Genomic DNA, 10,532 nt, shown 5'->3' with positions numbered 1-10,532 from the left:
GCTGTGAGCGTGCCACTGCACTCCAGCCTGGGCGACAGAGTGAGACTCCAATTCAAAAAACAAACAAACAAAAGAAATGTCATCTGTTTTTAATTCATTTCCTTATTGTTCAAATATTTATTGGAGGAGGTGGGGACACAGCAGGGACCAAGATTCTCCCCTACCCTGAACTCATGTAGTTGATAGAGTCTGGGGAGACAGACAGGTAAACAAACATACATCACTGAACAGACGCTGTGTCCTGAAGAACAGGAGAGAGGGAGAGAGTGTGTGTGTGTGTGTGTGTGTAAAATCCAGCTTAGCATGTGGGATGGCATCCCTGGGAAATTGTTTGAGCTGAGACCTGCAGGAGAAGGAGTTAGCTGTTGAGAGGGGCTTTGGCCCTGGGGAGAGGCAGTCCTGGCCAGGAAACAGCTTATGCAAATCGCTGTAGACGCAGAGAGGTTTTCTGAGGCCATGGAATGAAGGCAAGATAGCCATTGAGAGGTCTTCGTGTCCTGCCTGCCGTTTGGAGATTTCATTGCTGCTTTGTTTTTGAAAGGATGACATACATATACACACACAGGATAAAGAAGTAATCCAGGCTGAGGTGAGTGGATTGCCTGAGCCCACGGGTTCGAGACCCTCCTGGGCAGGCGAGACCTCATCTCTACAATAAATCAAAAAATTAACCGGGCGTGGTAGTGCATGCCTGTAGTTCCAGCTACGTGGAAGGCTGAGGCGGAAGGATCGCCGGAGCCCAGCAGGTCGAGGCTGCGGTCACTGCACTCCAGTCTGGGCAACAGAGTGACTCCAACGCAAAAAAAAAAAAGTAATCCAGTCTGTTAAAGCAAGGTATGAGGACACACCTTCCCAGAGACAGCCAGCTAATTTTTTGATTTATTGTAGAGATGAGGTCTTGCCGAGTCGCCCAGGCTGGTTCCCAACCCATGGGCTCAAGCAGTCCTCTCACCTTAGCCCCCCAAAGTGCTGGGATTTCAGACTTAGCACGGCACCTGGCCTCAGATGACATTTCTTTTCACACCCACCCACTTCCTTCCTTCTACTGCCTGAGTCTTCACAGTTCTCACATGAGGGCAAGGGGGTTCTGTTGATTGTAAGCTGAGGTTCCACTGTTCATTTAGCAAACATTTTTTTGAATGTCTATCCCATTCTAGAAACCAGGGATATCACAGGAAATAAGACCCACTACACTTGTTCTTCATGGAATTGAATTTGTAGGTTCTGGCCAGAGAAACTTGACAATGAACACAGAAACAGATTTTTTTCTTTTTTTTTTTAAGAATCAAGCTGGGTGAGGTGGCTCACTCCTGTCATTCCAGCACTTTGGGAGGCCGAGGTGAGAGGATTGTCTGAGCTCAGGAGTCAAGACCAGCCTGGGCAACATGGCGAGACCTTGTCTCTACAATAAGTCAAAAAATCAGCTGGGCGTGGTGGCACACACCTGTGGTTCCAGCTACTCGGAAGGCTGAAACGGAGGGATCGCCTGAGCCCAGCAGGTCAAGGCTGCGGTGACCGTGAGCATGCCCCTGCACTCCAGCCTGGGTGACAGAGTGAGAGTCCGACTCAAAAAAAAAAAAAGAATCAAGATGATTTCAGGGAGTTTCAAAAACTCCTAGGAAGATAAAACAGAGCCGGGCTCGGTGGCTCAGCCTGTAATCCCGCGCCTTTGGGAGGTTGAGGAGAGTGGATTGCCTGAGCCCGCAGGTTCGAGACCCGCCTGGGCAGCGAGACCTCATCTCTACAATAAATCAAAAAATTAGCCAGGCGTGGTAGCGCGCGCCTGTAATTCTGGCTACTTGGAAGGCTGAGGCAGAAGGACCACCGGAGCCCAGCAGGTCTAGGCTGTGGTGGCCGGGAGCGGCCACTGCACTCCAGTCTGGGCGACAGAGTGAGACTCCAACTCAAAAAAAAAAAAAAGATAAAACGGGATCCCCACATGGTGGCTGATGCTTATCATCCTAGCACTTTGGGAGGCCAAGGAAAGAATATTGCTTGAGTCCAGGAGTTCAAGACCAACCTGGACAACATAGCAAGACCCCCATCTCTACAAAAGTTCAAAAAACTAGCCAGGTGTGGTGGCACATGCCTGTAGTCCCACCTCTCAGGAAGCCGGGAGAAAAGATGGCCCGAGCCCAGGAGGTTGAGTCTGTGATGAGCTGGCATTGTGCCACTGAATTCCATCCTGGGCGATGGAGTGATACTCTTGACTCAAAAAGGAAAAAGAAAAAAAGGGTAATATGATGGTGAAGGAATCTGGGGTACGGCTGAGGCATCTAATTAAGTTGAATAAGACCTGGGAATAGAGGCTTCCAGGTAGAAGGAACAGCAGGTACAAAGGTCTGGAGGCTGGAATCACTTTGTCTTGATAGAGGAAAAACAAAATGTCTTGTGTGGTCACAGCAGAGTGTTCCCAGGTACAAAGATCATATATAGCCTGGTAGGAATATCATGGAACGACCTAGTGCTGATAGTAGTTATAAAAACAAAAACAGCAGCATTAAATCTTTAGAATCAAGTTATCTCCCAGTAACTCTCAGTAATCCTTACCCCAAGGTTCATGCCTTTGCTCAGTCCCTTATCAAAAAACAGGACTGACACAGATAACCAACGGGGTAATTCAGAGACGACAGATGTGAGGCCAGTCACCGTGGCTCACATCTGCAATCCCAGCATTTTGTGAAGCCAAGGTAGGAGGATCGTTTGAGCCTGGAAGTTCAAGATCAGCCCAGGCAACATAGTGAGACTTTGTCTCTACAAATATTAGCTGGGTATGGTGGCACACACCTGCAGTCCCAGCTACTTGGGAGGCTGGGGTGGGAGGATTGCCTGAGCCCAAGAGATCAAGGCTGTGGTGAATAGTGATCATGCCACTGCACTCCAGTCTGGGCAGCAGAGTGAGACTCCAACTCAAAAAAAAAAAAGAAAGAAAGAAAGAAAGAAGAGAAAAGAAAAGAAATAACAGAGTGTGAATTCCAAGGCTGGTATTCACTTCAAGGAAAGCCAGCTGCCATGTTATGAGGGTACTCCAGTCATCCTATGGAAAGGCCGATGTGGCGAGGAACTGAGGCCCCCTGACAACAGCCATGTAAGTGAGCTACCACAGAGGTACATTTTCCAGTCACAGTCAAGCCATCGAGTGACTTCAGCCCTGGCTGGCATCTGAGTACAACTTCACAACTCAGCCAGTTAAATCATCCTTGAATTCCACCCCTCAGAAACTGTATGAGGTCAGAAATGTATATTGTTTTAAGCTGCTAAGTTTAGGGGTGACTTACTACCCAACAATAAATAACTAATACACAAGTCTTCTCTATGCAGGATGTCATTCATTCCTGCACACAACCTTGAGAGGTAGAGGCTGAATTACTATAAGGTTCACTTTTTTTTAAACCTAGGATTTCAATCTTGGAATATTCCTGAAGGTCCTATTCTCCCAGCCCCCTAACCTGTGGTTCCTCTGTCTTCTCCCACTTCTTGAACAAAAACAGCCTTTTTTTTTAAGTCAGAGTCTCACTCTGTTGCCCAGGCAGGACTGCAGTGCAATGATCCTGGCTCACCACAGCCTCTACTTCCTGGGCTCAAGCAATCCTCCCACTCCAGCCTCCTGAGTAGCCAGGACTACAAGTACACACCACACCCAGCTTATTTTTTAAACTTTTTGTAGAGATGAGGTCTCGCTGTGTTGCCCAGGCTGATTTCAATTCCTGGGCTCAAGTAATCCTCCTGCCTCGACCTCCTAAAGTGCTGGGATTACAGGCATGAACCACCACACCCAGCAGGAAAAAAAAAATCTCCAGAGAGTAGAAACAGGGAAACTTGTGAATGTGCCCAACAAAGGACTATTTGCAGGACCTGGAACAGAAGTACCACTTTAGTTTTCTTCACCGCTGAATCCGAGCCCGGTGGCCCAGCTAAGCAGTTGACCTTCCAGGAAAGGCAAGAATTCTCACAGTTAGGGTGATCCGGCTCTCGGACAGAAAATCTGAACCTCACGAGAGGACAGAGCTTGCCCAAGATGGAGCAGCCGATTGTGACAATGGCCTTAGGGAATTGAGGGCTGACCTCCTTGTCAGGGCTATGTAGGCAAGGTTTCAGCAGAGAATAATAACAATAAAAATAATATCGGACTAGGCGCAGTGGCTCACACCTGTAACCCCAGAAATGCGGAAGGCCAAGGCGGGAGGATTGCTTGAGCCCAGGAGTTTGAGACCTGCCTAGACAATATAGCAAGACCTCGTCTCTACAAAATATCAAAAAATTTAATGGGGAGTGGCAGCTGCTTGGGAGGCTGAGGCAGGAGGATCGCCTAAGCCCAGCAGGTCGAGGCTGCCGAAAGCCATGATCGAGCCACTGCACTCCAGCCTGGGCAACAGAGCAAGATCCCAACTCAAAATGAAGAAGCTGATGCTAGAAGCATTTCCAGGAATCCTTCACTTGGAAGACACAGACCAAGGCTTTGTATACGAGATCTCACAGGGTCCCAAAACAACAACGTCTACCTTTCATTGGGAATCGACAATGAGCCTGATGGCAATCCCTGCCCAGATGAACTCCAGGACAACAATGCTTCATAATCTCAAAGGGTGAAGTAAGACTGGGTGGGGTGGCTCACGCCTGCAATCCCAGCAATTAGCGAGGCCAAGATAGGATCACTTGGGCCCAGAAGTTCAAGACCAGCCTGGGCAACATAATGAGACCTCATCTCTACAAGATATCAAAAAATTAGTGGGGTGAAGTGGTGCCTGTCTGTAGTCCCAGCTACTCGGAAGGCTGAGGCAAGAGGATCATCTGAGTCCAGGAAGTTGAGGCTGTAGTAAGTAGTTACCATGCCACTGCGCTCCGGCCTGGGCAACAGAGATCCCAACTCATAAAATAGAAAATAAAAGTAAATAAACAGGCAGGACTTGGTGGCTCAGCCTGTAATCCCAGAACTTTGGGAGGCTGAGGCGAGTGGATTGCCTGAGCCCACAGGTTCGAGACCAGCCTGAGCAAATTGGTGAGACCTCGTCTCTACAATAAATCAAAAAAAATTAGCAGGGCATGATAGCACGTGCCTGTAATTCTGGTTACTTGGAAGGCTGAGGCAGAAGAATCGTGGGAGCCTAGCAGGACAGTGATGGGGTGGCCATGAGCATGCCGCTGCATTCCAGCCTGGACGACGGAGTGAGACTCCAACTCAAAAACAAATAAATAATTAAAAATAAAATAAAAGGGTAAAGGAGGGACAGTGTCCTCACCCCCTGGGACAAATCAGGCCCGAGGCTGGTTCTCAGAGCTCTGGAGTTCAGCTTTCACTGGGTCACACCCACCTTGTGGGCAGACATACAGACGGATAGCCCCATTCTGTGACAGACCTGCATGGAACTCCATCCTACACGAGGGGAAACTGAGCCTGGCAGGGAGGAAGGTGCCGGCCCCAGGCCAGATGGCTGAAGGCAGAGGAACCTCCCCTGGGATCCTCCACTGCTCAGACCCTGCCCACACCCAGGACCTTGGGACAAGATCTCAGGGAACAATAAACTTCCCAGGAGGGCGCTCCCATATCATCTCTGCTTTACAGAGAGGGAAACTGAAGCTCAGAGAAGCAGAGTCATGTCATGTATGTCGGAGGCAGAGCCAGACCTGAGCCAGCCCCCATCCCTGAAGCCTGTCCCCCACAATCGTCAAGCTACCCGGCCTCTCAGGACCCTTGCCAGGGATGCCAGAACTCAGAGTCCCTTTCTCAGGTGAGGAAACTGAAACTGGGCAAGGTGTCATCCATTCCCGAGGTCACATGGGCAATGAGGGGCAGAACCAGGGGCAAAATCTCCTCCAGGCCCGCAGTCTCCCTGGGAAGCGGGATGAGACTGGGAAGCGGGATGAGACTGGCCTCCTCCCTGGCTCCCACCATAGGCCAAGCTAGGGACGCGGGTTTCCCAGGGCTCATCTGCCTGGACCATTGTGGCAGCTTGTCCTTGTCCCCACTTTGCAGCGGAGGAAGCTGAGGCCCAGGAGGACCCCATGATGCGCCCAAGGCCACGCACCTCAGCCCTCTTGAGACCTGGCAGCTCAGCGGCGTTCGGGGCCTGCCCTCCTGGGTCTCCCAGCCTCTCTCTGCAGCTTCCTCCTTCCAGAAGGGACAAGGAGCCCGGCTGATGTCCCACCACGGGGAGGCGCCGGGCGAAAGCCAGGAGTCTGGCACAGTAAGAGCCTGAACGAATCAACTCGCCTTTGATGCGACCCCAAAACCGCCAGTGTTTCAAGCGCCAGGGGCAGCCCCGCACTGACCTCACTCTGCTGCTCTCACAGCTCTGGTCCTTCTGGGAAAGCCACTGCATTTTATTTATTTATTTTTTTTTGAGCTGAAGTCTCACTCTGTCACCCAGGCTGGAGTGTAGTGGCACATTCACAATCACCGCAGCCTCGACCTGCTGGCCTCTGGCAATCCTTCCACCTCAGCTTTCCAAGTAGCCGGAACTACCACACCCGTTTAATTTTTTGATTTATTATAGAAACGAGGTCTTGCCAAGTTGCCCAGGCCGGTTTCGAACCCACAGACTCAGGCAGTCCTCTCACCTCGGCCTCCCAAAGTGCTGGGATTAAAGGCTTGAGCCACCGGGCCCGGCCCATCCTATTCACTCTTTCATTCCATCCACAGTTATTGAGCACTTACTATGTGTGTGGGACTGGGAATATGGCTGAGAACCAGGTCCCAGCCCTGCTGACAGGGCAGACGAGAAACATGGTGACAGCAAGGGTATTGCAGAAGGCCGGGCACGGCGGCTCCCACCTGTCATCCCACCCACTTTGGGAGGCTGAGGCGGGTGGATCGCTTGAGCCCAGGAGTTCGAAACCAGCCTGGACAACATAGTGAGATCCCGTCTCTACAGAAAATTTTAAAAGTAGCCAGGCATGGTAGCATGCACCTGTAGTCCCAGCTACTCAGGAGGCTGAGATGGGAGGATCGCCTGAGCCCAGGAGGTCGAGGTTGTGGTGAGCCGTGATTGCGCCGCTAGCGAAAGAATGAGACCCCATCTCAAAGAAAAAACAGTTTTGAGCCGGGCTCGGTGGCTCAGCCTGTAATCCCGCGCCTTGGGAGGCTGAGGTGAATGGATTGCCTGAGCCCGCGGGTTCGAGACCCACCTGGGCAACTTGGCGAGACCTCATCTCTACAATAAATCAAAAAATCAGCCGGGCGTGGTAGCGTGCACCTGTAATTCCGGCTACTCGGAAGGCTGAGGCAGAAGGATCGCCGGAGCCCAGCGGGTTGAGGTTGCGGTGGCCGGGAGCGGCCACTGCACTCCAGTCTGGGCGACAGAGGGAGACTCCAACTCAAAAAAAAAAAAGAAAAAGAAAAACAGTTTTGGAGAAGACCAAACGTCATGACTGCCTGAGTCCGTGGGCAGTCCTCTTGGGGTTCGAGACCAGCCTAGACAACATAGTGAGAGACCTTGTCTCTACAAAAAAAAAATTTTTTTTTAATTAGCCGGGTGTGGTGGCACACGCCTGTAGTCCCAGCTACTCAGGAGGCTGAGATGGGAGGATCGCCTGAGCCCAGGAGGTCGAGGTTGTGGTGAGCCGTGATTGCGCCGCTAGCGAAAGAATGAGACCCCATCTCAAAGAAAAAACAGTTTTGAGCCGGGCTCGGTGGCTCAGCCTGTAATCCCGCGCCTTGGGAGGCTGAGGTGAATGGATTGCCTGAGCCCGCGGGTTCGAGACCCACCTGGGCAACTTGGCGAGACCTCATCTCTACAATAAATCAAAAAATCAGCCGGGCGTGGTAGCGTGCACCTGTAATTCCGGCTACTCGGAAGGCTGAGGCAGAAGGATCGCCGGAGCCCAGCGGGTTGAGGTTGCGGTGGCCGGGAGCGGCCACTGCACTCCAGTCTGGGCGACAGAGGGAGACTCCAACTCAAAAAAAAAAAAGAAAAAGAAAAACAGTTTTGGAGAAGACCAAACGTCATGACTGCCTGAGTCCGTGGGCAGTCCTCTTGGGGTTCGAGACCAGCCTAGACAACATAGTGAGAGACCTTGTCTCTACAAAAAAAAAATTTTTTTTTAATTAGCCGGGTGTGGTGGCACACGCCTGTAGTCCCAGCTACTCAGGAGGCTGAGATGGGAGGATCGCCTGAGCCCAGGAGGTCGAGGTTGTGGTGAGCCGTGATTGCGCCGCTAGCGAAAGAATGAGACCCCATCTCAAAGAAAAAACAGTTTTGAGCCGGGCTCGGTGGCTCAGCCTGTAATCCCGCGCCTTGGGAGGCTGAGGTGAATGGATTGCCTGAGCCCGCGGGTTCGAGACCCACCTGGGCAACTTGGCGAGACCTCATCTCTACAATAAATCAAAAAATCAGCCGGGCGTGGTAGCGTGCACCTGTAATTCCGGCTACTCGGAAGGCTGAGGCAGAAGGATCGCCGGAGCCCAGCGGGTTGAGGTTGCGGTGGCCGGGAGCGGCCACTGCACTCCAGTCTGGGCGACAGAGGGAGACTCCAACTCAAAAAAAAAAAAGAAAAAGAAAAACAGTTTTGGAGAAGACCAAACGTCATGACTGCCTGAGTCCGTGGGCAGTCCTCTTGGGGTTCGAGACCAGCCTAGACAACATAGTGAGAGACCTTGTCTCTACAAAAAAAAAATTTTTTTTTAATTAGCCGGGTGTGATGGTGTGCACCTGTCGCCCCAGTTACTCAGGAGGCTGAGGTGGAAGGATTGCCCTAGCCTAGGAGGTGGAGGCTGAGGTGAGCCAGGAAAGTGAGATCCTGACTCAAAAAAGAAAGAAAGAAAGAAGAGATGACAGTGAGGTGCTAAGGAGTTGCATCAGAGCCAAGGTGAGATGCCCTCCCTCCTCTGTGGACGCCATCAGGGCTTGATGGGATCCCCTCACCCACAGCTGCCCCGGAATGCTGCAGTGACCTGTGTGCCAGTCCCTGCGGGTCTAACCTCACTCCTTCCTGCTGCAGTCATAGCCTGGCCCCGGTTCCCCAAACGCCAGGATGGAACCCCGGTTTTGTGTATAATTATTCAGCAAACATCACACCCACCCCCCGGGCACCGAAACACAGCCAGGAATGAAGGAACCCCGCCCTCTGTGCCCCTGTCTCCCCTTCTTCCTCTCCCTCTGCCTCCCCCGGCCCCCTCTGCCTCTCCTGCAGACACTCACCTTCAGGAAAAAGGGACAGGGCTCTCCTGGTGGCCCAGGTCCTGGGCAGAGTCTCCAGACAGCAGAGGCTGAAGGAAACGGGTCCCCTCACGTGGGGAGATTTTAAGCCCAGGCTGGGAGTGATGTCATTTGCCATGGCCTGGATCTCGGAGGGTAATCCTGGCCAAGGTGGGGGACTCGACTGGGCACCAGGAGGTGACATTGGCTGGGAGGGGGAGGGGCCCCGTCTGCCTAATCCCCTCGTCTTCCCCCCATGACATCTTGGCAATTAGGGCTGATGGGAAAAGGCGGCCCCAGCCCCTGACGGTGAGCAGAAGCCCCCGCGCCTCAGGGAAGTCCTTCCTTAGAGCAGAAGCCCCCGCGCCTCAGGGAAGTCCTTCCTTAGAGCAGAAGCCCCCGCGCCTCAGGGAAGTCCTTCCTTAGGTCTCACTGGGGTCCTTCCCGTGTTGGCTATCATCACAAGAGCGATGCCTCGAAGGGGAAGGAGAGAAATGTTGGGTGTTCTTGAGAGATCGTTTGAAAAGCAAGGGGCATGGGGCTTTCTCCCTCTCCTGGGTCCCCCTGTCTCCCCCCAGCAGCCTACCTGCCAGCCAGTTCATCTCTGGTTCTCCTTCGTGGTTCTATTTACTCCTGCCTCAGTTTCCCTCTTTTCTTTCTATTTGCCTCAGCCCCACTCTCATCTCTGACCTTTCTGTCTATGTCATGGGACATGAACCGCTCCACATTTCTGTTTCTTTATTTTTTATTTTTCCTTCTGCATGGTATTAGTAAATAGAAATTCTCCTCTCTCTCTGTCTCTCTGTCTCTCTGTGTCTCTCTCTCTCTCTCTCTCTCTCTCTCTCTCTCTCTCCCCACACCACTGGTCTTCATTTGGGTCTCCGTCCCTCAGTTTCTCTTTCCTTTGGGCCTCAGCTGTGTCATTTCTGTCTATCTGCCTATGTAACCCTCTCTTGTTCTCCATCTGATCTCTCTGCTCCTGTCTTTATGGATTCACCTGTGTGGTTGTCATGATCTTAGAGTGTGTGTGTGTGTGTGTGTGTGTGTGTGTGTGTGTGTGTGTGTGTGTCTTTCTCTGTCTCTGTCTCTCTTTCTTTGAGTTGGAGTCTCACTTTGTTGCCCAGGCTGGAGTGCAGTGGCACAACCACGGCTCACCGAAGCCTTGACATTCTGGGCTCAGGTAATCCTCCCTCTTCAGCCTCCGAGTGGGGGGAACCACAGGCATGTGTCATCACACACAGTGAATTTTTTTTTTTGGTAGAGATGAGGTCTCACTTATGTTGCCCAGGCTGGTCTCCAACTCCTGGGCTCAAGTGATCCTCCCATATAAGCCTCCCAAAGTGCTGGAATTACAGGTGCGAGCCTCCACACCCAGCCTGCCTGTGTATGTGTGTGTGT

At 52.0% G+C, this 10,532-nt stretch overlaps 1 protein-coding gene across 1 annotated transcript in view; it reads right to left on the bottom strand.

The window, feature by feature from the left end:
• CRX (cone-rod homeobox) overlaps nt 1-9,301 on the bottom strand; it is a 19,259-nt gene extending 9,958 nt beyond the window's left edge. The window contains exon 1 of the mRNA XM_008073763.1: nt 9,138-9,301. Within this exon, the coding sequence (XP_008071954.1) occupies nt 9,138-9,273 (136 nt within the window). The 5' untranslated portion in view covers nt 9,274-9,301. The remainder of the gene's footprint in view (nt 1-9,137) is intronic.
• Between the last annotated feature and the right edge of the window lie 1,231 nt (nt 9,302-10,532).

The sequence above is a fragment of the Carlito syrichta genome, unplaced genomic scaffold (genome assembly GCF_000164805.1).
Source record: "Carlito syrichta isolate Samal-C Ts95f unplaced genomic scaffold, Tarsius_syrichta-2.0.1 Scaffold316060, whole genome shotgun sequence".
In the NCBI taxonomy this organism is placed as follows: Eukaryota; Metazoa; Chordata; class Mammalia; order Primates; family Tarsiidae; genus Carlito; species Carlito syrichta.
The sequence above is the reverse complement of the archived record's forward strand: the minus strand, read 5'-3'. Positions and strand labels throughout refer to the sequence as shown.